At 43.3% G+C, this 27,140-nt stretch overlaps 1 protein-coding gene across 1 annotated transcript in view; it reads left to right on the forward strand.

Moving 5' to 3' along the window:
- Positions 1 to 27,140, forward strand: part of LOC121277116 (excitatory amino acid transporter 1-like) — a 162,349-nt gene that overhangs the window by 60,622 nt on the left and 74,587 nt on the right. The window contains exon 4 of the mRNA XM_041186137.1: positions 4,411 to 4,453. Within this exon, the coding sequence (XP_041042071.1) occupies positions 4,411 to 4,453 (43 nt within the window). The remainder of the gene's footprint in view (positions 1 to 4,410; positions 4,454 to 27,140) is intronic.

A 27,140-nucleotide genomic window follows, 5' to 3' on the forward strand; every position in this document is an offset into this window, starting at 1 on the left:
CACAGAAAGTAGTTGAGGCTAAAACATTATATGTTTTCAAGAAGGAGTTAGATAAAGCTCTTGGGGCGAAAGGGATCAAAGGGTACGGGGAGAAAGCGGGAGCAAGCTATTGAGTTGGATGATCAGCCATGATCATAATGAATGGTGGAGTAGGCTCGAAGGGCCAAATGGCCTACTCCTGCTGCTAGTTTCTCTTTAAAACAGAAAGCAGGAGACTACAGGCCAAATGGCTTAACATCTGTCATAATGAAAATATTGGAAGCTATTTTTAAAGATGTTATAGCAGGGCACTTAGAAAAATTCAAAGCAATCAGGCAGAGTCAACATGGTTTTGTGAGAGGGAAATAATTTTTAACCAATTTGTTGGAGTTCTTTGAAGAAGTAATGTGCTGTGGATAAAGGGGAACTGATGGATATTCTGTACTTAGATTTCCAGAAAGTATTTGATAAAGTGCCACATCTAAGATTATTGCAAAAAATTAAAGCTCATGGTGTAGGGGTATCATATTGGCGTGGATAGAAAACTAGCTAACAGGAAACAGACTGGCATAAATAGGTCATTTTCTGGGTGGCAAGATGTAACAAGTGGTGTGCCACAAGGATCAATGCTGGGACCTCAGCTTTTTAAAATTTATAAAAATGACTTGGATGAAGGGACTGAAGGAATGGTTGCTAAATTCACTGATAAAACAAAGAAGGGTAGAAAAGTAAGTTGTGAAGAGGACATAAGGAGGCTACAAAGGGATACGAACATATGAATTAGGAGCAGCAGTAGGCCACTTGGCCCCTTAAGCCAGCTCCACCATTCAATAAGAACATGGATGATCTGATTGTAACCTCAACTCCGCATTCCTGCCTACCCCCGATCACCTTTCGCCCTCTTGTTTATCAAAACTCTATCTAGCTCTGCCTAAAAAATATTCAAAGACTCTGCTTCCATTGCTTTTTGAGGAAAAGAGTTCCAAAGACTCATGATCCTCCTGTTCCCTATCTCTGTCTTAAATGATATAGATTGGTTCAGTGAGTGGGCAAAGATCTAGCAAATGGAGTATAATGTGGTCAAATGTGAAATTGTCCATTTTGGCAGGAAGAATAAAAAATAAGCTAAATGGTGGGAGATTGCAGAGCTCTGATTCAGAGGAATCTGGGTGTCCTAGTGCATGAATCACAACAGGTTAATATGCAGGTGCAGCAAGTAATTAGAAAAGCTAATAGAATCTTATCGCTCACTGCAAGGGGAATTGATTACAAAACTAGAGAGGTTATGCTTCAGTTATACAGGACACTGGTGCGACCACATCTGGAGTGCTGTGTGCAGTAATGGTCTCCTTATTTAAGGAAGGATGTAAATGCGTTGGAAGCATTTCAGAAGGTTTACTAGACTAATATAAGAAATGGGAGGGTTATTTTATGAAGAAAGCTTGGGCAGGCTTGGACTGCTGGAGATTAGAAAAGTAAGAGGTGATTTGATTAAAACTTTTAAGATCCTGAGGGGTCCTGACAGGGTGGATGTGGAGAGCATGTTTCCTATTGCGGAAGAATCTAGAACTAGGGGCCACTGTTTAAAAATGAGGGGTCTCCCATTTAAGACAGATGAGGAGAAACTTTTTCTCTCAATGGGTTGTGAGTCTTTGGAACTCTCCCTGAAAAGGCAGTGGAAGCAGAGTCTTTGAATATTTTTAAGGCAGAGGTTGATAGATTCTTGATAAGGGGGTGAAAGGTTAAGGGGGGGGGGAATGTAGGAATGTGGAGTTGAGTTTACAATGAGATCTGCCATGATCTTATTGAGCATAACAAGATCATAAGACATAGGAGCAGAAGTAGGCCATTCAGCCCATCAAGACTGCTCTGCCATTCAATGAGATCATGGCTGATGTGCTAATCCTCAACTCCGCTTTCATGCCTTTTCCCCAAAACCTTTGATTCCCTTACTGATTAAAAATCAATGTCTCAAAAGCATTTAACAGATTATCTTTTTGTAAATTTAATCAATGAACTCAAATAGCAGTTCCAAATCGTCATCACTATAAAATTAAAGCACATGGGATTGGGGGTAATATATTGGCATAGTATGAGAATTGGTTAGCAGACAGGAAGCAAAGTAGGAATAAATGGTTCTTTTTTGGAGTGGCAGGCAGTGACTAGTGGGGTATCGCAGGGATCGGCGCTGGGACCCCAGCTATTCACAATATATATAAATGATTTGAATAAGGGAACCAAGTGTAATATTTCCAAGTTTGCTGACAACACAAAACTAAGTGGGAATGTGAGAGATGAGGAGGATGTTAAGAGGCTGCAAGGCAATTTAGACAAGTTGAGTGAGTGGGCAAATACACGGCAGATGCAGTATAACATGGATAAGTGTGAAGTTATCTACTTTGATAGGAAAAACAGAATGGCGGAGTATTGTTTAAACAGTGACAAATTGGGAAATGTTGATGTACAAAGGTAGGTAGGTCAGGTGTTTTTCACGTGTCGGTGCAGAAGGGTCTCTTCTGCACTGTGTGATTCTGCGACCTGGGTGTCCTTGTAGACCAATCACTGAAAGCAATCATGCAGGTGCAGCAAGCAGTTAAGAAGGCAAATAGTATGTTGGCCTTCATTTGAGAGGACTTGAGTAAAGGAGCAAGGATGTCTTACTGTCGTTATACAGAGCCTTGGTGAGACCACACCTGGAGTACTGTATACAGTTTTGCTCTCCTTACCTAAGAAAGGATATACTTGCCATAGAGGGAGTGCAGCGAATGTTCACCAGACTGATTCCTGGGATGGCAGGATTGTCGACTGAGGAGAGACTGGGCCGACTAGGCCTGTATTCACTGGACTTTAGAAGAATGAGAGGGGATCTCATTCAAAGGTATAAAATTCTGACAAAGATAGACAAACTGGATGCAGGGATGATGTTTCCTCTGGCTGGGGGAGGGGTGACAGTCTCAGGATATGGGGAAGGCCACTAAAGACTGAGATGAGGATAAACTTCTTCACTCAGAGGGTGGTGAACCTGTGGAATTCTCTACCATAGAAGGTTGTGAAGGCCAAGTCAGTGAATATATTTAAGAAGGAAATAGATAGATTTCTAGACTCTAAAGGTGTCAAGGGGTATGGGGAAAGAGAGCGGGAGTATGATGTTGAGATAGAGGATCAGCCATGATCATATTGAATGGCAGAGCAGGCTCAAAGAGCTGAATGACCTACTCCTGCTTCTATTTTCTATGTTTCTCTGTCTCTCATGGCATCCTGCTGATAAAATATTTTATTTCTAACGTTACTTCTTGTAGGAAGCACCAACAGCAAGGTGATATCATGTTTCCTTTTTGATTGGGCTATAACTACTTCATTTTTCCACTGATCATATAGTTCAGACTCTAAGAAGATTGGAGTATAACCATACAGTTTACACTTGCTTTCTGTCATTTTCCATAACAGACACTAAGATTGTTGTTTTCTGTCTGAAAATCTTCTTAGTTTCCAACATTCATCTTTAGGCAACCATGCTCTGCTAACGTATTTTACAGGAGGTGTGTGGGGTGATGGTTGGAGGGTAGATTTTTGTTTTATTTTTAAGTTTTTTAACAGTGCCAGAGTCCTGAGGCAGGCCTTCTGCCCAGCCTACCTTCACACTCAGCATCCTCTTCAATAATTCTGGGGTCACCTACCCTGATTTCTAATGTAGCCCACCTCCCCGAACTGAAACTCAGATGTCCAGGCAGCCATTTTTAAAAGTTAGGTCCTCGGAACCGGTATTTCTCCCAACTCTGCCCACCTGACTTGTGGACGAAAATCCAGGCCTTAGGCTGTGTCTATTTACAGGGCCTCAAGTGAAATCCCAGTTAATCCCCAGCATCTAAATCCAATTAAATATAATTAATATACAATTAATACTCACCTCACTGGTATTTCCAACTTCCTCTTGCTTCATGATCCCTTCAGCCTTTCTCTTACTAGGATGTTTTTCCGAGGACCCTTTCCCCATTCCATCTACAACAATTCTTGGTCTCATTTTTCTGCCTGATCGCTTTTCTAATTCTAACACACAATGCTTAGTCTGAATTCCTGACACAGGGCAGTGCTTGTGACAAGGCTGTTGAAGGGCAAATCAAGTCTGAGTAGTCAATCAGATTGGGGCCTGGGATAATTGACCTTACATACACCAGTCATCAGGTGCAGAGGGAAGCAGTCCTTGGCCTGCAGCACTCTAGTCTTGTGGTTCAATCAGGGGCATTGGTGCAAGTTGGATGGTTTTGGCCCCTTGATAAAGAGTAGAACAGGGAATGGGGGTGGACTGAAAATAGTGAGGAATGACTGAGCCCAAACTGAACTAATGACAGCAGGAAGATTTCATTGTGGCACAGAACTCAGTTTGTGCCAGGAGAGATTCCAGTCAGTAACATTTATTTCTTTATTCCACAGGAACATGTTCCCCCCTAACCTGGTGGAGGCTTGCTTTAAACAGGTAGGAGTCAAATCTCAAGAAGCAAGCTAAATTGTGCAAAGTTACACAGATTTAATGCAAAAAATATCATCCTGATCCATCGTTCACTGTGCAAGTGAAGCATCTGGTTTAATTTTCACACAAAGTTAAATAACATAGAAATAATGCTATTCAACCAGAATACTATTATACAAAAAAAAGGAATGAAATCAATGTCACAGGCCAAACCCCCACAGCTGAAAAGTCTCAACATGGCTGGGATGCCTGTTAATCTGCTCAGTTCATGGCTTCCGTCCCCACTGGGAGGAGGACATCCCATCTACAAGAGCTGGCCAATCAGATGGCTGGCAGCTGTCCAGTTCTAGCAGCACCACTGACAGCGAGGCAGCCAGAAGGAGCTGGAGGATGGACACTAAGGTAAGTGGAGCTTTTTGATAGGGACCATGAGGCATGCCCAGTGAGAAAGGTGGGAAGACCATGATCAGGTGGCTAGGGAGGCGTGGGGAAACAGACAGGGCAGAAATCTCCACTGGGAGGGGTGGGGCTTCCATTGGGCATAGGGTGCCCAAACAGGAGGCACACTCCTGCCCCCAGCTCACTGTCAGGCCACTAAGGTTTATGTGGCCTCGCCATGTGGTATGGGAATCTCGTGCTGCTGATAAAATACCAGGAGCATTGGGAGGAGGCCTTTAGGTTGCCATTAACTGTCTAATAAGGGCTTCAAATGACCAAAGGGCACCTAGCCTGTTGCTGATAAAATTCCAGTGAATGTGGGTAGGTAAATTCCAAAGCTTTACACAGATTCAGCAAGTGAAGCCTCAATGTGCATTCTTGGCTGACAAGCCAGACTTCCAGGAGTCCATTGAAACAATGTGGCTAAGGGAAAACATTGCTTAAGTGACAGCTATTTCCCTGTTCTGTTGCAAAATGTTTACAAAAGATAAAGGTGTCAAGTACTTACAAGTTTCAGCCATTGAATCATTAAAGGATCTGGATCATTTTCTTTTATTTATTTGTTTTGAGGATTTGGCTTGGTCAGCATTTATTACCCATCTCTAATTCTCCTTGAGAAGGTGGTGGTGAGCTGCCTTCATGAACCACTGCAGTCCATGTGGAGTAGGTACACCCACAGTGCTGTTAGGGAGGGAGTTCCAGGATTTTGACCCAGTGACAGTGAAGGAACGGTGATATATTTCCAAGTCTGGATGGTGAATGACTTGGAGGGAACATGCAGGCGGTGATGTTCCCATGTTCTGCCCTTGTCCTTCTAGGTGGTAGTAATCGTGGGTTTAGAAGGTGCTGTTGAAAGAGCCTTGGTGAATTCCTGCAGTGCATCTTGTAGATGGTACACACTGCTGCTACTGTGCATCGGCGATGGAGGGAGTGAATTTTAAGGTGGTGGATAGGGTGCCAATGAAGTGGGTTGTTTTGTCCTGGATGGTGTCGAGTTCTTGAGTGATGTGGGAGCTGCACTCATCCAAGCAAGTGGGGAGTATTCCATCACGCTCCTGACTTGTGCCTTGTAGATGGTGGACAGGCTTTGGGGAGTCAGGAGGTGAGTTACTCATCATAGGATTCCTAGCCTCTGACCTGCTCTTGTGGCCACAGCATTTATATGGCTAGTCCAATTCAGTTTCTGGTCAATGGTAACCCCCAGGAGGTTGATAGTGGGAGATTCAGCGTTGGTAATGCCAAAGGGAGATGTTTGGATTCTCTCTTGTTCAAGATGGTCATTGCCTGGCACTTATGTGGCATGTATTTTATTTGCCACTTGTCAACCCAAGCCTGGATATTGTCCAGATCTTATTGTGTTTGGACATGGACTGCTTCAGTATCTGAGGAGTCACGAATGGTGCTGAACATTATGCAATCATCAGTGAACATCCCCACTTCTGACCTTTATAAAGGAAGGAAGGTTATTGTCGAAGCAGTTGAAGATGGTTGGGCCTAGGACACTACCCTGAGGAACTCCTGCAGTGATGTCCTGGAGCTGAGATGACTGACCTCCAACACCACAACCATCTTCCTTTGTGCTAGGTATGACTCCAACCAGCGGAGAGTTTTCCCTCTGATTCCGATTGACTCCAGTTTTGCTAGGGCTCCTTAATGCCACACTGTCAAATGCTGCCTTGATGTCAAGGGCAGTCACTCTCACCTCACCTCAGTTCAGCTCTTTTGAACATGTTTGAACCAAGGCTGTAATGAGTTCAGGAGCTGAGTGGCCCTGGAGGAACCCAAACTGGGCGTCAGTGAACAGGCTATTGCTAAGCAAGTGCCGCTTGATAGCACTGTCGATGGCCCATTCCATCACTTTACTGATGATCAAGAGTAGACTGCTGGGGTGGTAAATGGCCATGTTGGATTTGTCCTGCTTTTTGTGTACAGGACATACCTGGACAATTTTCCACATAGCCAATTAGATGCCAGTGTTGTAGCTGTACTGGAACAGCTTGGCTAGGGGCACGGCAAGTTCTGAAGCACAGGTCTTCAGTACTATTGCCACCACAATATTGTCAGGGCCCGTAGCCTTTGCAGTATCCAGCGACTTCAGGCATTTCTGGGGACGTCTGGAGGAGGCCAAGGTGGATCATCCACTCGGTGCTTCTGGCCAAAGATTGTAGCAAATGCTTCTGCAATAACTTTTGCTGGGCTTCTCCATCATTGAGGATGGGGATATTTGTGGACCCTCCTCCTCCAGTGAGTTGTTAAATTGCCCACCACTATTCAAGACTGGATGTGACAGGACTGCAGAGCTTAGATCTGAGCCATTGGTTATGGGATTGCTTAGCCCTATCTATCACTTGCTGCTTATGCTGTTTGGCATGCAAGGAGTCCTGTGTTATAACTCCACCAGGTTGATACCTCATTTATAGGTATGCCTGGTGCTGCTCCTGGCCTGCCCTCCTGCACTCTTCATTGAACCAGGGTTGATCCCCTGGCTTGATGGTGGTGGAAGAGTGGAGGATATGCCACGCTGTGAGATTACAGATTGTGTTCAAGTACAATTCTGCTGCTGCTGTTGGCCCACATCACCTCACGGATGCCCAGCCTTGAGTTGCTAGATCTGTTTGAAATCTATCCCATTTAGCATGGTGTTGTGCCACACAACACAATGAAGGGTATCCTCAATGTGTAGGCGGGACTTCGTCTCCACAACGACTGTGCGGTTGTCACTCCTACTGATACCGTCATGGACAGATGCATCTGCGGCAGGCAGATTGGTGAGGGTGAGGCCAAGTTTGTTTTTCCCTCGTGTTGGTCCCCTCACCAACTGCCGCAGACCCAGTCTGGCAGCTATGTCATTTAGGACTTGGCCAGCTCGGTCAGTAGTGGTGCTACCGAGGCAGTCTTAGTGATAGACGTTGAAGGCCCTCACCCAGAATACATTCTATGCCCTTGCTGCCCTCAGTGCTTCCTCCAAGTGGTATTCAACATGGAGGAGCACTGGTTCATCAGCTGAGGGACAGCAGTAGATGGTAATCAACAGGAGGTTTCCTTGCCCATGTTTGACCTGATGCCATGAGACTTCATGGGGTCCGGAATCGATGTTGAGGACTCCCAGGGCAACTCCCCCCGCTGACTGTACACCACTGTGCCACCACCTCAGCTGGGCCTGTCCTGCTGGTGGGACAGGGCATACCCAGGGATGGTGATTATCTGTAAGGTATAATTCTGTGAGGAGTCGGCAGTTGAAGAGGGGCGCGAGAGGAGTCGGCAGTTGAAGAGGGGCGCGAGAGGAGTCAGCAGTTGAAGAGGGGCGCGAGAGGAGTCGGCAGTTGAAGAGGGGCGCGAGAGGAGTCGGCAGTTGAAGAGGGGCGCGAGAGGAGTCGGCAGTTGAAGAGGGGCGCGAGAGGAGAGGTGACTGAGGGAGTTCGGTGAGGAGGGAATGAGGTGATCCTTTGAGTACCGTGAGTACGGTTGGGTAACTATTTACTACTTTTATCACTTATAATTCTTAAGTTCTTATTTTGTGGTTCATCATTTGTAAGGGTTATATTCTGAGAAAACGGGGAGCAGGGGAAAAGGGCCTTAAAGTAATTGATATTATTTAACATTAAGTATCTTCCAAAAGGTTTAAGTTAATTTAATGGGGCAAGTCATGGCAGGAGAGCTCAAAGCTGTGGTATGCTCCTCCTGCTCTATGTGGGAAGGCAGGAACATTTCCGGTGCCCGTGGCTAGCATGTGTGCAGGGAGTGTTTCCAGCTGCAGCTCCTGGAAGCCCGGGTTTCGGAGCTGGACCAGCGGCTGGGGACACTGTGGAGCATCAACGAAGCAGAGAGCATCGTGGATAGAGAGGTGGTCACACCGCAGGCTAAGAGTCCACAGGCAGAAAGGGAATAGGTGAACACCAGGCAGAGCATGAGGACTAGGCAGGCAGTGCAGGAATCTACTGTGGCTATTCCTCTACAAAACAGACATACCACCTTGGATACTGTTAGGGGTGAATGGCCTCTCAGGGGGAAAGCATCAACAGCCAAATTTGTTGCACCACGGTTGGCTCTGCTGCACAGGGGAGGAGTAAAAAGTGTGGGAATGTGAGAATGTAATAGTTATAGGGGATTCAATTGTAAGGGGAATAGATAGGTGTTTCTGTGGCTGCAAACAAGACTCCAGGATGGTATGTTGCCTCCTGGGTGCTAGGGTCAAGGATGTCTCAGAGTAGCTGCAGGACATTCTGAAGGGGGAGGGTGAACAGCCAGTGATCTTGGTACATTTTGGTACAAACAACATAGGTTAAAAAAAGGAATGAGGTCCAAAAAGCAGAATATGGGGAGTTAGGAAGTAAGTTGAAAAGTAGGACCTCAAAGGTAGTGATCTCAGGATTACCACCAGTGCCATGGGCTAGTCAGAGTAGAAATAGCAGGATATATCGGATGAATACGTGGCTGAAGAGATGGTGTGAGGGAGAAGTGTTTCAGATTCCTGGGACATTGGGACTGGTTCTGGGGGAGGTGGGACCAGTACAAACTGGACAGGTTACACCTGGGCAGCACCGGGACTGATGTCCTGGGGGAATATTTGCTAGAGCGATTGGGGAGGGTTTAAACTAAAATGGCAGGGGGATGGGAACCTATGCAAGGAGTCAGAGGAGGGGGAATCAAGGACAAGAACAAAAGACAGAAAGGGGAATAAGAAAAGTGATAGGCAGAGAAATCAAGGGCAAGAATCAAACAGGGCCTCAGTGAAAAATATTGGGAACAGGACAAGTAATGTTAAAAAGACAAGGCTTTGTGCCTTAACGCGAGGAGCATTCGCAATGAAGTGGATGAATTAACTGCACAAATAGATGTAAACAGGTATGATATATTCGGGATTACGGAGACATGGCTGCAGGGTGACCAGGGATGGGAACTGAACATCCAGGGGTATTGAGTATTTAGGAAGGACAGACAAATAGGAAAAGGTGGTGGAGTTGCATTGCTGGTTAAAGAGGAAATTAACCAATGGTGAGGAAAGATATTAGCTCTGATGATGTGGAATCTGTATGGGTAGAGCTGAGAAACACTAAGGGACAAAAACATTAGTGGGGGTTGTATATAGACCCCCAAGCTGTAGAGGTGATATTTGGGAATGGCAGTAAACAGGAAATTAGAGACCCAGGCAACGAAGGAACATCTGTAATTATGGGTGACTTTAATCTGCATATAGATTGGGCAAATCAAATTAGTGACAATACCAAAGAGGAGGAATTCCTGGAGTGTATACGGAATGTTTTTCTGGACCAATATGTTGAGGAACCAACTGAACAACCGGCCACCCTAGACTGGGTATTGTGTAATGAGAAAGGAATAATTGGCAATCTAGTTGTGCGAGGCCCCTTGGGGATGAGCGACCATAATATGATAGAATTCTTCATCAAGGTGGAGAGTGACGTAGTTGACTCTGAGAATAAGGTCCTGAAACTTAATAAACGAAATTACGATGGTATGAGGCGCAAGTTGGCTGTGATGGATTGGGAAAACTTACTTAAAGGAATGATGGTGGATAGGCAATGGCAAACATTCAAAGAGCGCATGGGTGAACTGCAACAATTGTTTATTCCTAAACAAAAACAGAATTACCTGGAAAAACTCAGCAGGTCTGGCAGCATCGGCGGAGAAGAAAAGAGTTGACGTTTCGAGTCCTCATGACCCTTCGACAGAACTTGAGTTCGAGTCCAAGAAAGAGTTGAAATATAAGCTGGTTTAAGGTGTGTGTGTGGGGGGCGGAGAGATAGAGAGAGAGAGAGAGAGGTGGGGGGGGGGGGTGTGGTTGTAGGGATAAACAAGCAGTGATAGAAGCAGATCATCAAAAGATGTCAACGACAATAATACAATAGAACACATAGGTGTTAAAGTTAAAGTTGGTGATATTATCTAAACGAATGTGCTAATTAAGAATGGATGGTAGGGCACTCAAGGTATAGCTCTAGTGGGGTTTTTTTTTATTTTTTTTATATATAATGGAAATAGTTGGGAAAAGAAAAATCTTTATAATTTGTTGGGAAAAAAAGGAAGGGGGAAGCAGAAAGGGGGTGGGGATGGGGGAGGGAGCTCACGACCTAAAGTTGTTGAATTCAATATTCAGTCCGGAAGGCTGTAAAGTCCCTAGTCGGAAGATGAGGTGTTGTTCCTCCAGTTTACGTTGGGCTTCACTGGAACAATGCAGCAAGCCAAGGACAGACATGTGGGCAAGAGAGCAGGGTGGAGTGTTAAAATGGCAAGCGACAGGGAGGTTTGGGTCATTCTTGCGGACAGACCGCAGGTGTTCTGCAAAGCGGTCGCCCAGTTTACGTTTGGTCTCTCCAATGTAGAGGAGACCACATTGGGTAAAATGCCAAGCGACAGGGAGGTTTGGGTCATTCTTGCGGACAGACCGCAGGTGTTGACCTGCTGAGTTTTTCCAGGTAATTTTGGATTTCCAGCATCCGCAGTTTTTTTGTTTTTATCTCTGTGTTTAATTGACTGCCACTGCTCTTCAAGAAATGCCTACCTCCTTGAAGAAGTTCTGTTCCTCTCTGCGATTTCAACTCTTTCTTGGACTCGAACTCAAGTTCTGTCGAAGGGTCATGAGGACTCGAAACGTCAACTCTTTTCTTCTCCGCCGATGCTGCCAGACCTGCTGAGTTTTTCCAGGTAATTTTGGATTTCCAGCATCCGCAGTTTTTTTGTTTTTAATTGTTTATTCCTGTCTGGCGCAAAAGTAAAACAGGAAAGGTGGCCAAACCACGGCTTACAAGGGAAATTAGAGATAGTATTAGATCCAAGGAAGAGGCATACAAATTGGCCAGAAAAAACAACAGACCTGAGGATTGGGAACAGTTTAGAATTCAGCAAAGGAGGACCAAGAGATTGATTAAGAAGGGGAAAATAGAGTAAGAGAGTAAGCTTATGGGGAACATCAAAGCTGACTGTAAAATTTTCTATTGGTATGTAGGTATGTGAAGAGAAAAAGATTCGTGAAGACAAATATAGGTCCCTTACAGTCAGAAACAGGGGAATTTATAATGGGGAACAAAGAAATGACTGACCAACTAAATATATACTTTGGTTTTGTCTTCACAAAGGAGGACACAAATAACATAGCAGAAATGTTGGGGAACACAGGGTTTACTGAGAGGGAGGAACTGAAAGAAATCAGTATTAGTAGGGAAATGGTGCTGGAGAAATTGATGGGATTGAAGGCCGATAAATCCCCAGGGCCTGATAATCTACATCCCAGAGTACTTTAGGAAGTGGCCCTATAAATAGTGGATGCACTGATGGTCATCTTCTGAGATTCTGTAGACTCTGGCACAGTTCCTACAGATTGGAGGGTACCTAATGTAACCCCACTATTTAAAAAGGGAGGTAGAGAGAAAACAGGGAATTATAGACCAGTCAGCCTGACATCGGTAGTGGGGAAAATTCTAGAGTCCATTATAAGAGCTTTAATAGCTGAGCACTTGGAAAACAGTGGCAGAATCGGACAGAGTCAGCATGGATTTACGAAAGGGAAATCATGCTTGACAAATCTACTGGAATTTTTCAAGGATGTAACTAGTAGGGTTGATGAGGGGGAGCCAGTAGATGTCGTTTATTTGGACTTTCAGAAGGCTTTCGACAAAGTCCCACGTAAGAGATTGGCGTGTAAAATTAAAGCACATGGGATTGGGGGTAGTGAATTGAGATGGATAGAAAACTGGTTGGAAGAGGAAACAAAGAGTAGGAATAAATGGGTCTTTTTCCGAATGGCAGGCAGTGACTAATGGGGTACCGCAGGGATTGGTGCTGGGGCCCCAGTTATTCAAAATATATATTAATGATTTAGATGAGGGAACTAAATGTAATATCTCCAAATTTGCAGATGACACCAAAGCTGGGTGGGAGGGTGAGCTGTGAGAAGCAGAGATGCTTCAGTGTGATTTGGACAAGCTGAGTGAGTGGGCAAATGCATGGCAGATGCAGTATAACGTGGATCAATGTGAGGTTATCCATTTTGGTAGCAAAAGCAGGAAGGCAGATTATTATCTGAATGGCTATAAATTGAGAGAGAGGAAAGTGCAATGAGACCTGGGTGTCCTTGTACACCAGTCGCTGAAGGTAAGCATGTAGGTGCAGCAGGCAGTAAAGAAGGCAAATGGTTTGTTGGCCTTCATAGCCAGAGGATTTGAGTATAGGAACAGGGATGTCTTGCTGCAATTATACAGGGCCTTGGTGAGACCACATCTGGAATATTGTATGCAGTTTTGGTCTCCTTATCTGAGGAAGGATGTACTTGCTATAGACGGAGCGCAGCGAAAATTTACCAGACTGATTCCTGGGATGGCAGGACTGACATATGAGGAGAGATTGAGTTGATTAGGATTATACTCACTGGAGTTCAGAAGAATGAGGGGGGATCTCATAGAAACCTATAAAATTCTAACAGGACTAGACAGGGTAGATGCAGAATGGATGTTCCTGATGGTGGGGGAGTCCAGAACCAGGGGTCACAGCCTGAGGATATGGGGTAGACCATTTAGGACTGAGATGAGGAGAAATTTCTTCACCCAGAGAGTGATGAGCCTGTGGAATTCGTTACCACAGAAAGTAGTTGAGGCCAAAACATTGTATGTTTTCAAGATGGCATTAGATATAGATGTTGGGGTGAAAGGGATCAAAGGATATGGGGGCAAAGCGGGAGCAGGCTAATGAGTTGGATGATCAGCCATGATTATGATGAATGGCGGAGCAGGCTCGAGGGGCCTAGTTTCTATGTTTCGTCCGGTTTCATTCCTTTTTTGTGACTTTGTAGCGGTTTGTTACAACTGAGTGACTTGTTAGGGCATTTAAGAGTCAACAACACTCGAGTCACATGTAGGCCAGACCAGGTAAGGATGGCAGATTTTCTTCCGTAAAGGACATTAGTGAACCAGATGGGTTTTTACAACAATTGACAATGGTTTCATGATCATCATCAGACTTAATGTCAGATTTTTATTGAATTCAAATTCCACCATCTGACGTGGTGGGATTCGAACCCAGGTCCCCAGAGCATTACCCTGGGTCTCTAGATTACTAATGCAGCAACCATGCTACTATACCATCGCCTCCCCTAATCCTGAGATTGCTACTTTTGAGGTCCTGATTTTTAATTTATTTCCTAGTTTCCGATATTCTGCTTTCAATGTTTCATCCCTCTTTTTACTTATGTCATTGGTACTGATTTGGGCCACAACCTCTGGCTATTCACCCTCCCCCTTCAGAATGTCCTGCAGCTGCTCAGTGACGTCCTTGACCCTGGCACCAGATAGGCAACATACCAACCTGGAGTCATGTCTAAGGCCACAGAAATGAATGTCTGTTCCCCTAGCCAATGCGGCTGCGGAAACATCTGTTTCCTTTACAATAGAATCTGCTAGCACTATTGCGTTCCCACTGTTTCTCCTCCACCTCTGTGCAGCTGAACCACTTGTGGTGCCATGGACTTGGCTCTTGCTGCATTCCTCTGAGAAACCATGTCCCCCAGCAGTATCCAAAATGGAAAATTTGTGGAGAAGGGGATGGACCTGGGGACTCCTGCACTATCTGCTGAGAGCTTTTACTCTGTCTGGTGGTCATCCATTCCTTTTCTCCCTGCTCACTCTTTACGTGCGGTGTGACCACTTCACTGTATGTGCTATCCACGAAGAACTCATCCTTGCGGATGCTCCACAGTGCCTCCGGGCATAGCTCCAGCTCTGAAATGCTGATTTCCAGTAATTGCAGCTGGAGGCACTTCCTGCACACATGGTCGCCCTGGACACTGAAAGTGTTCCTAACTTCCCAGATTGCACAGGAGGAACATTCCACTTGGCTGAGCTGCCCTGCCATGACTTACCCTTAAATTACTCCCTTTGCTTTTACTTCCTCCAGTTTAGAGAATATTAAGGACAAAATAAATACTTACCAGGTCCTAATTACCAAGGCTGCTGCTCTTCTTACCGATGAAAGGTAGAAAATAAAAGTATCACCTCCTTCCCTCTTCAAGGAACTCCCTTTCTCACCAAACTCCAACTGAAGTACTTTAGTGCAGACAAAAGCAGCACTATAGATGGCTTGCTTTTATGCTGTCTGAATCTAGCTTCTGAAAACCTGTTTAAGCCAGTTAACTAATTTATTAGCTGCAGCTGCAAACAGCCTGTATAACCCATGTTTTAAAGCTAGATTAAAACTCACCTTCTCTCAACCCAAAAAGCAACTGTTAGTTCATTGCTAAATTAAAGAAAGCTTAGACTTTATATACAAATTAACCCTTAAAAGGTCCTCTCTCACCAAACTCCAACTGAAGCACTCTAATGCAGCCCAAAGCTGCACTCTAGTACAGACCTTCAATCTCACCCCTTCTCCTGGTCTTTTAACTCTCTGGCTCCGCTCTCAGTCTTGCTACTTCTCACGCTCTTTTAACTTCCAGCTTCATTCCCAGTCTCGCCCCTCTTGCACTCTTTTAACTCCCTGACTCCGCTCTCAGTTTCACCCCTTCACATGCTCTTTTCACTCTCCAACTCCGCTCTTAGTCTTGTTCCTTCTTGCGCTCTTTTAACCCCAGATACACCACGTTCACTGGTTCTCCTTTATCTATGCTTTAAGTAACATCCTCAAAACACTCCAACAGGTTTGTCAAACATGATATCCCTTTCATAAATCCATGTTTACTCTGCCCAACCCTATCATTTATTTTCTAAGGGTCCAGTTATCAAATCCTTTACAATAGATTCTAACATTTCCCCCACTACTGAAGTTAAACTAACAGTTTCCAATTTTCTCTCTCCCTCTCTTCTTAAATAGTGGGGCTACATTTGCTATTTTCCAGACCATAGGAGTCTTTCCAGAATCTATGGAATTTTGGAAAATGACACCAATGCATCCATTATTATAGCTACCTCTTTTAACACTCTGGGATGTAGCTGATCAGGTCCAGGGGATTGATCAATTTTTAATCCAATTAATTTTTGAGTACTACCTCTTTATAATTCTAATTTCTTTCATTTTCTCTTTTTCACAAGTTCCTTGGTTCCCTAGTATTTCTGAGAGATTTTCTGTATCTTCCTCTGTGAAGACAGACATAAAGAAATTATTTAGCTTCTCTGCCATTTCCTTCTTCAAAATAAAATTTCCTGTCTCCTATAATTGGCCCACATTTGTCCTTGCTAATCTTTTCCTTTTCACATTCCAAAAGAAGTTTTTATGTTTCTTGCTAGCGTGCATTCATATTCTCTTTTCCCTTTATCAGTTTCTTGGTCATTCTTTGCTGGATTCTAAATTGTTCCCAATCTTCGAGCTTACCACTGTTTCTGGCAACCATTTGCTTTGGTCTAATGCATTCCTTAACTTCTTTTGTTAGCCACGGTTGATTCACCTTTCCTGTTGGGGTTTTGTGTCTTAGAGGAATGTATATTTGTTGTAGACCATGGACTGAATCTTTAGCTCGGTGAGTAGGGGTGGGCCCCGCTCGCCGAGGTGTAAAATTGCATGCGGTAACATCAGGCGTGCGTCCCAATGTCACCGCACGTCATTTAGATTTCAGCTTGGTGGGCGCGCAGTCGTCAGCTGCGTACACGCCAAACTGTCAAAGGCCTATTAAGGCCAATTAAACTAATAAGCTGAGCTGCCCGTTCAAGCTTAAGGTTGACGGGCAGGCGAAGAGCCCAGGTGGCCTTTGCATTTTTCATGGAACCTCATCCAAAGGCGGGATGAGGTTTCATGAAAGTTTTTAAAATGATTTAAAAGTTTTTAATAAAATTAATGGACATGTCCCGGCTCATGTGACAGTTTCGTATGAGGGGACATGTCCTTAAATTTTTTTTTTTACCTTTAATCAATGTTTCATGAGTGAAACTAATCTCCTTGAGGCACCTTTGTGCCTCAGGGAGATTTCTGCGCTCTTTCGCGCACATGCGCAAAAAAGCGCACTCCCGACTCAGGGAACCCCCCCCACCCTGCCTGCACAGGGAGTGCACAGCGCATCATGCTGGGCAGGCCTTAATTGGCCCACCCACGTAAAATGGCAGCATGGACCCAATTGGGGGAGCCAATCGGGTCCACGCCTGCCCGTGCCCACCCCCATGTAATACTTCTTTAAATACTCCCCATGTAATACTTCTTTAAATACTAGCCATTGCCTGTCTACCATCAAACCTTTTAATGTATTTTCCCAATTCACCATAGCCAACCTGCCCCTCATACCTTCATAGTTTCCTCTGTTCAGATTTAAGACCCTACTTTCAGAATGAACTACATCACTTTCAAACTTAATGGAAAATTATATCATTATGGTCATTATTTCCTAAAGGCTCCATTGCAGCAAGGTTATTAATTAGCCCTTTCTCATTATATAATACTAAATCTAAAACAGTCCCAGCCTTAGTTGGTTCATCAACATATTGCTCCAGAAACCCATCTCGTACATGCTCCAGGAATTCATCCTCCACAGCATTCATACTGATTCAGTTTACCCAGCCTATATTGAAGTCGCCCATTATTACTGTATTGCCCATGTTACATGCAGCTCTAATCATGCCCAACGTTATCACTAATGTTTGGTAGCCTATAAACAACTCCCACCAATTTTTGCTGCCCTTTACTGTTTCTTAGCTCAACCCAAACTGATTTTATCTTAATCCCTCAATCTAAGATCCTCTCTCACCAATTCAGCGATCTCATCCCTTATTAACAGTACTACCCCTCCTCCAGAAGACCATAAGACGTAGGAGCAGAAGTAGGCCACTTGGCTCATCGAGTCTGCTCTGCCATTCAATGAGATCATGGCTGATCTGATAATCCTCAACTCCACTTTCCTGCCTTTACCCGATAGCCCTTGATTCCCTTACTGATTAAAAATATCTATCTCAGCCTTGAATGTACTTAACGACCCAACCTCTAAACCCTCTGCAATAAAGAATTCCACAGATTCACTAGCCTCTGAGAGAAGAAATTCCTCCTCATCTCTGTTTTAAATGGGCGCCCCCTTACTCTGAGATTATGCCCTCTGGTCCCAGACTCTCCCACAAGGGGAAACACCTCTCAGCATCTACCCTGTCAAGCCCCCTAAGAATCTTATATGTTTCAATAAGGTCATTTCTCTTTCTTCTAAACTCCAATGAGTACAGGCCAACTTACTCACCTCTCCTCAGAAAAAAATCCCTCCATACCTGGGATTAAAATAGTGAACTTTCTCTGGACTGCCTTCAATGCCAGTATATCTTTCCTTAGATAAGGGAACCAAAACTGTTCACAGTATTCTAGGTGTGGTCCAATTAGTGCCTTGCATAGTTTTAGCAAGACTTCCTTATTTTTATACTCCATTCCCTTTGAAATAAAGACCAACATTCCATTTGTCTTCCCTATTACCTGTTGAATTTGTATGTTAACTTTTTGGGAATCATGCACAAGGCCTTCTGCAGTCTTTCTCCATTTAAATAATATTTAGTTCCTCTATTCTTTCTGCCAAAATGCATAACCTCACACTTTCCCACATTATATTCCATCTGCTAAGTTTTTGCCCACTCACTTAATCTGTCTATATCCCTTTGTAGGCTCCTTGTGTCATCCTCACCACTTGCCTTCCCACCTATTTTTATGTCATCCGCAAACTTGGCGATAGTACATTCACTTCCCTCATCTAAGTCATTAACATATATTGAGGCCCCAGCACTGACCCCGGTGGCATTCCATTAGTTACAGATTGCCATCCCCAAAATGCCCTCCTTATCCCAACTCTCTGTCTTCTATTAATTAGCCAATCCTCTATCCATGCTAATATACTACCCCAACACCATGGGCTCTTATCTTACTAGGTAGCCTTATTGAACACCTTTTAGAAATCTATTTTTTTTTTTGCTGGTTCCCCTTCATCTATCCTGCTTGTTACCTCCTCAAAGAATTCTAATAAACTTGTTAGGCATGATTTCCCCTTCATGAAGCCATTGCTGACTCTGCTTGATTAGATGATGCATTTCTAAATGCTCTGCTATTACATCTTTTATAATAGACTCTAACATTCTCCCAATGACAGATGTTAAGCTAAATGGCCTATAGTTACTTGTTTTTTGTCTCCCTCCCTTTTTGAATAAGGGTATTACATTGATTGTTCTCCAATCCTCTGGAACTTTTCCAGAATCTAAGGATTCTTGGAAGATTACTACCAGTGCATCCACTATCTCTGTAGCTACTTCCTTTAATATCCTAGGATGCAACTCATCAGGTCCAGGGGTCTTATTGGCCTTTAGTCCCATTAGTTTCCCTAGTACTTTTTCTCTAGTGATAGTTATTGTATTTATTTCCTCCCCCAATTTTACCCCTTGATTATTTAGTATTTTTGGAATGCTATTAGTGTCTTCTACCGTGACCTCCTTTTTCCCTTTGGTCTATCCTTCCTAAATGACGAATGTCCTTGAATATTCAGTTCATAGTCTCAGACACTGTATAACATGTCTCGTTAATGGCAATTAAATCATACGCATTTACCTTTATTTGTGCATTCAAATCATGTACCTTGTTGCAAATACTGCATGCATTCAGATAGAGTGCCTTTAATTCTGCCTTTTTAACATTATTTGACATTCTGATCCTATTTTATACTTGCCTTCCTCCCATATGCCTTTAATTTCTCTCACTATTTTTCTACTTTCTGTTACCAGTTTTGCTTCTCTTCAATCTGAGCTACTTCTCAGGTTCCCATTCCCTGCCAATCTAGTTTAAACCCTTGCCAACAGCACTAACAAATCTCCCGGTGAGGATATTAGTCCCAGTCCTGTTCATGTGTAACCTGTCCAGGTTTAAAGGTCCCACCTGCCCCAGGACTAGTCCCAAAGCCTCAGAAATCTGATGCCCTTCCTCCTACACCAATTTTCCAGCCATGTGTTCAATTGCTCATTCCTCCTATTCCTATGTTCACTAGCATGTGGCACTGGGAGTAATCCTGCAATTACTGCTTTAGAGATCCTGCTTTTTCATTTCCTTCCTAACTCCCTAAAATCTTCTTTCAGGAGCTCATCATTGGTGCCAATATCGACCACAACCTCTGGCTGGTCAGTCTCCCCTAGAAAAATGTTCAGCAGCCGCTCAGTGAGGTCCTTGAACCTGGCACCATGGAGGCAACACACCATCCTGGAATCAATTCCATAGCCACAGAAATGCCTGCTTGTTCCCCTCACTCACAAATCCCCTATTACTATTGCTCTTCCATTCTTGTTTCTCCCCTCCTGTGCAGCTGAGCCACCTGTGGTGTCACGGACTTGGCTGTTGCTGCACTCCCCCAAGGAGCTATCAGCCTCACCAAGATTCAATGGAAAACAGGTTAATGAACAAGATTGAATCAGGAGACTCTTGCACTACTTTCTCTTAGGAACATGCAGACAAAGAGAGAATGGCCAACGGCCAGACAGTCTAACCTGTGGTGTGACCACCTTCCGAAACATGCTAACCACATAGGTCTCTGCCTCATGGATGCACCACATTGGCTCAAGCCACCGCTCAAGTTCCAAAGTCCAGAGTTCAAGCTTCTGCAGCCAATGACACTTGCTGCAGATGTGTTTGTCTAAGACACATAGAGCAGGATTTTCCACACCCGCCCGCCGCTGGGATCTTCCGGTCCTGCCACAAGTCAATGGACTTCTGGTTGGGGCACCACCTCACCCGCAGTGGGTCCCACCTGCAACGGGGCTGGAAAATCCTGGCCATGGTGTGTCCATGGCTTCCCACATATTGCAGGATGTACGTTCCATTTGGTCGAGCTGACCTGCCATATCGTAACTTTAAAAACTACTTATTATAATTCGAATAAGTAGAATAAATTAGCAGTTACTCACCAGTTAGCTCCTTCCCCTGTACTAGAGTAAGAACCAAATACTGGAGACTGAAAAAAGTTGAAAAAAAAGGAGCACCTCCTTCCCCTCTTCACCGAACAGCCTCACGCACCAAACTCCCAGCTGCTCTCTGTCAAGTCACACTGTGTGATACTGCACTCAGACACCTGTATTTAATCTACCTGAGACTAAGACCAGAGTCAGCTCTGCTGCAGAAACAGAAACCAGAATAAAATAGCTACCTAATTAACTACTTGCAGCTCCTCTCCAAAAGCGAGCTTGTTGCAATGAGGCAGGGTTAATTAGTAATCTGAAAGTAAAAGATCCTCTGAGGAAAAATGATTATAATACAATTGAATTCCATTTTAGGTCTGAGAGTGATATATTCCAGTCCAAGAATCTTAAATCTTAAATGATTCCACTTGTTCAACAAATTTCATTAAAAAATCAAAGCTCAGCAAGAAAGATCAATCAGGACTGACTAAGGGCGTTAAGGATAGTATTAGATTAACAGAGGAAGCTTAACGCATTGCAAAGAATAGTAGCATGTCTGACAATTGGGAGACTATAGAACCAGCAAAGGGTCACCAAAAAGCTGATGAAAAGAGAAAAATACAATTTGAGAGTAAATGAGCTAGGAATATAAAAGCATATTGTAAATGTTTTTACAATTATATAAAAAGGAGGGGAGGAGCTAAAGTTAACACTTGTTTCTTCAAAGCAGAGAAAGAGAAAAACTATCATGGGAAATGAAGAAATGACAGATATTGAACAAATATTTGTCTTCACATTAGAAGACAAATTGTATACCGCAATAGAGCATAACTAAGGGGATATAAAAGAGTAAGGAATTTTTTTTATTGTTTCATGAGATGTGGGCTTCACTGACAAAGCCAGCATTAGTTACCTATCCCTAGTTTCCCTAGAGAAGGTAGTGGTGAACTGCCTTCTTGAACCGCTGCAGTCTGTGACGTAGGTGCACCCAAAGTGCTGTTAAGGAAGGGAGTTCCAGGATTTTGATTCAGCGACAGTGAAGAAATGGTGATATAGTTCCAAGTCAGGATGGTGAGTGACTTGGAATGTTTTTGTTAAAAGGTTCTCAACCACCAAACCCTTGGCGTTTCAGGGCATAGACCACATCCATGGCGGTAACAGTCGTGCGTTTAGCCTGTTCCGTGTAGGTGACCGAGTCTCGGATTATATTTTCCAAGAAAACCTTGAGAACCCCGCGAGTTTCCTCGTAAATGAGGCCGGAGATGCGCTTAACGCCCCCACGACGAGCGCGGTGGCGAATGGCAGGTTCAGTGATTCCCTGGATATTATCTTGGAGGACTTTCCGGTGCTGTTTCACACTCCCTTTACCGAGACCTTTCCCGCCTTTGCCTCTACCAGACATCGTGGCAATTAAATTGTTAATGTTTAATGGCAATTACATTGTTTTGCAGGTGATGGATATTTGTGCACCTATAATTGGGGTTAGCTGGGAAATAGGGGGTTTGGAGTAGTGTTGACTGTGAACTGAACCAATAAACTCTCTCCAGCAAAGAAAGCAGCTGTGTCTTAGTTTTAACTTCACCTACTGGTGTGGATCCAGTTAACATTGATAGTAGAGGATGGTTGCTTAGAGGTGAAAATTGGAAACTGAGACACCTTTTCAGACAGAAGATTGTTATCGGAATTACTTTTGAGAAAAATGGTTGAAACGTGTAAAGTATCAGGGTATGATTTTCAACCATTATTCTATGAAGCTGAACTTTGTGACCAATAGAAGAATGAAGTGGATACATGGACATGGGTTACGTCCTTACCAAAGTAAAGGCAAGGATGGCATTGGTGCCTTGGCTTCCCAACAGAAGCAGGATCAGGTGCAAAGTATTTTCAGAGTTAGAGCTCATCAATGGGACACTGAGGAACAGTTTGGATAATCTCTTTCAAATTTTTGGACAGAATTTAGAGGAAAGATTATCTGTTAAATTCATATAGGCATGGTCAGATTTTGATCAATTTAGAAGGATGGATGTTTATTCCATAGAAGAATATATCATGGAATTTAACAGGTTATATACTAGCTTACAGAAATTCTATTTGATGATCCCTAATTCAGTGCTTGCTTTCAAATTGTTGGACTGTGCTAAAGTATTGAACATGGATAAGCTCCTGGTCTTGACTGGAGTTAGATTCTCAGAAATAGATATGCTTTTGGGACAGATGTGTGAAACTTTAAAAATATTTGGGGGAAACATTCATTTCCGGCCACTCGTGGCACCAATGGGACCTTCTGCGGTAACACAAAAGATGGAGGGTTCGATGCTGGCAGCTCTTCAAGACCATTTAGATAGGGGGCGCAAGCATCAATACAAAAGAAGAACCACAAACAAAAGAAATGAGGAGAGAGACCTGTTTGGTAGCTCTAGCAGACGACAGGAAGTGGGTAACTATGACAGGAAACGAACCCCAGGAATAACCGGGGAACGGTAAACAGCTGTTTCAGATGTGACTCAAAACGTCATCATGGGATCAATTGTCCGAAACAGAATAACTGGGTTTTTGAAACAACAGGTGACGAGGAAAGGTTGGAGGGGGAAGATGTTGATGCTGATCAGTTAGAACAAATTGTACCGGTCACCTGAAGCTTTAGTCTGGTAATGGGTGTTCTAGTTGCAGACTACCTTAATTGTGCTGTGTTAGACAGTTAGTTCACATCCACAGTAGGTGGGGTGGATTGGTTAAAGTGTTGCCTGGATTCTTTAAATAGTAAAGACTGAAGTGAAGTCAAGGAATATGAAAGTTCTACTTCTTCAGTTCAGGGACAATAACATGTTAAAATCACTAAAGACAGTGGTGATTCTGTATAAAATAGCCAGAGTAAACCATTTTATCAGCATAGATGTAATATCCAATGAAATACCCTTACTATTGAGTAAGCTGTCTATGAAAAAGGCTCAAATGAAATTAGATATGGAACATGATAAGGCAATTGTTTTTGGGAAATCTGTAGATTTACAGTTCACACAATTGGAACGTTGTTGTATCCCTTTAACAAGACCTAACGTTTCTAATCACAATGTTAAAAACGTATTGATGACATCGGGGGTAGGAGTTTACAGGAAAAAAGGCAAATTGGTTTAAAACTACATCAGTTTGCCCATCCACCTTGTCAAAGGTTAAAAATCCTACTAAAGGATGCAGGGGTAATGGATGACGAATATACTAAACTTGTAGAAGAGATCAGTGAGAAATGCGATATATGTAGAAAATGTAGGAGGGCACTATCACAGCTCACAGTAGGTCTCCCATTAAAAACGAAATTTAAATGAAATTGTAGCAATGGACTTGAAGGTATGGGATAAGATCACTAACATTTTTCTCTTAACACTTCATAGGCATAGCAACTAGATTCAGTCTCTCCTTCTCACTGGACTAGTATTCCAGAGACCTAGGGTAATGCTCTGGGGACCTGGGTTCGAATCCCACCATGGTAGATGGTGAAATTTGAATTCAATAAAGTATCTGGAATTATAAGTCTGATGATTGATCATTGCCAATTGTCATAAAAACTCATCTAGTTCATTAATGCCCTTAGGGAAGGAAATCTGCCGTCCTTACCTGCCCTGGTCTACATATGATTTGATACCCACAGCAATATGGTTGATTCTTAAATGGTCTCTGAACAAAAGCAATTAGGGATGGGCAATAAATGCTGGCCTAGCCAGTGCCGCCCACATCCCATGAGTGAATAAAAAAAGAAACCGTAATATAAAGTGAAGACAAAAAGGTAACTGTTTACAAGATAATGGAAAACTGGATAGGAATTGCCTGGGCTGGAGGGCCTGAGCTATGAGAAAAGATTGGAAAGGCTGAGGCTGTTTTCCTTGGAACAGCGAAGGTTGAGAGGAAACCTGATAGAGGTGTTTAAGAATATGAGGGGCATAGATAGGGTGGATAGGAAGGCACTTTTTCCATTAGTAGAGAGGTCAATAACCAGGAGGCATAGATTTAAGCTAAGAGGTAGAAGGCTAGGAGGGGAGTTAAGGAGAAATTTTTTCACTCAGAGGTTGATGGGAATCTGGAACTCACTGCCTGAAAGGGTGGTTGAGTCAGAAACTCTCATAACATTTAAGAATTATTTAGATATTCACTTGCATTGCCATAGCCTCCAGGGCTATGGGCCAAGCGCTGGAAAATGGGATTAGTGTGGTCAGATCTTTGTTGACCGGCATGGACATAATGGGCTGAATGGCCTCCTTCTATGCTTTAGACGCCTATGAGTCTATGAGAATTGGATTGAGAGCACCGGCTAAATTCCTAACTGACATGGGGGAATTTAAAAGTATGTGAAAATATGAACATTGTAATAATGAATGGGATTAGTGAAAGAAATCACGCAGTAATTGATGAGATACTTCACAAAATCTTAGCTGACCAACCGACCTGTAAATTGACATCTGCCCTGGTGTGGGCAGTCCATGTGAAGAATTCACTTCAAATGGTTGGAGGCTACAGTCCCTAACAATTAGTTTATGGGAGAAATCCAAGAATACATCTGGTATTGTGGGATCATCCTCCAGCCTTGGAAGGGACGACGATTTGTTCAATTTTTTCTGAGCAGTTGAATGCCCTGCATGCTGGGAGAAAGGCATTTTTCAAGGCTGAGGTTTCAGAGAAAATCCGGCAAGCCTTTTGGCACCGCATAACACCATCAGAAATACTGCTTCATCCAGGGACATGGTACATTACAAAAGAGAAGAGCAGAAAGAAAGGAAAGGCCCGGGTAGGTTATCGGCAGTGATGGAAAAACAGTAATCTTACAACATGGCAATCAAACTCTTAGTCACATTCCTCGAGACTAATTGGCACTGATTATACATTTACAGATTCTGAACAGAGCATAGAAAGTAAGGAGGCACTATGTACTTCATATAAGCATATGTTGGACAATTACAAGGAGCAGATTATGACGGATAAAAGAATGACTGAATATGAACAAAGTGATACCGAAGCACAGGATAAGGCTATTTATCCCAAAGGACAATATCCAAAGTTGGCACTAGAGTAACATAGATGCCAGCAGTGGCCTGTGAATGGGGGGATGTCACCATTATAGGGAAAGCAGAAAAAGTCATCAGCAAACATAAACATTGGCTGAATGTGCAAGATGAGAGACAGGAGGTAAGACCCATGGATTGAATAATGAAGTCAAGATGTGGAAGACCAGAAAACACAGTGTGAGTTCTGAAAGTGGACTGAGAAGTGATCATGGTTCTAGAAAAATATCACAGATTTATGAAAGGGACTCTAATTGTAGGTGGGAGAGATCGTGTAGCAGTAGTCCAGAAAGAGGGAGAATAGAGGTTGTAGTTTAACATGAACAAAGACCATAGGACAAGCTAGGAATGCCACAACAAATAGAAGCCCTTATGATTGAGAAGTTTTAGTGGCTACAAACAGATTAGAAATAAGTTGATAAAGGATGCCAAACAGAAAGAATTGGAAAGTTGAAAGAATTTGGTGTAAACACTGAAATACCATACAGGGGACAGCCAGCACACAGGGGGATACTTCCTGATGGCATGTATAAGGCTAAAGTTAGATTAGTGGCTCAGGGTTTCAAAGAAAAACTTGGTGACCAAAATATCGCGGATGGTGACCAAGAAGGGCGGCTTCCCCTACTGCAGGAAAAGTGAGCTTGAAGATTTTCTTAGCCCTTTTTAGCAATGTATTCCTGGGAATATAAATTGATTGATATAAAAACTGTATTTTTGCAGGGTGAGAAATATCAAAGGGCAAGTGTTTTTGAAGCCACCTAAAGAAGGTGACAATATGGAACAGAAGCAATTAAACAAGTGTGTTTATAGTTGAATCAAGGGTGTGGTATTTCTCAGTTAGGTCTGTCCTGCAGGAAATGGGTTATATTCAGCTAAAGGCAGACGCTGCAATGTCCAGATATTGATATCACAAGGAGAAACTCACAGGCATCTTTATGATGCACAACGGTGATTTTCTGTGGGGAGGTTCTGCAGAATCTGAGCAGTGGGCGGTAGATAAAATAAAAAAGGAATTTAAGGCTGGAAGTCAGGCTTCAGGGGCCTTTAAATATATTGGGTTAGACATTACACAGAATAAGTCAGGAGTGACCTTGAATCAACAGAATTATTTAGAAAATGCCAATCACATTCAAATAAATTGGGCCGTGTCCTCACAAAAAGATGATCTCACATCCAGGGAAGGAACAGACCAATTAAGAAGTTTGATCGGACAGTTGAACAGGCTGTGCATTCACTAGACCTGATGGTAGTTATAACATATTGGAACTGAGTAATATGATGATACATGGTAGAATTGAGGAAGTTCTGAAAGCAAATAAAACATTAAAAAAATTAAGTTCAGAGAAATGCACATTCAAGTTTCCAGCCTTGGGTGTT

This window comes from Carcharodon carcharias, chromosome 4, assembly GCF_017639515.1.
Source record: "Carcharodon carcharias isolate sCarCar2 chromosome 4, sCarCar2.pri, whole genome shotgun sequence".
Taxonomy (NCBI): domain Eukaryota; kingdom Metazoa; phylum Chordata; class Chondrichthyes; order Lamniformes; family Lamnidae; genus Carcharodon; species Carcharodon carcharias.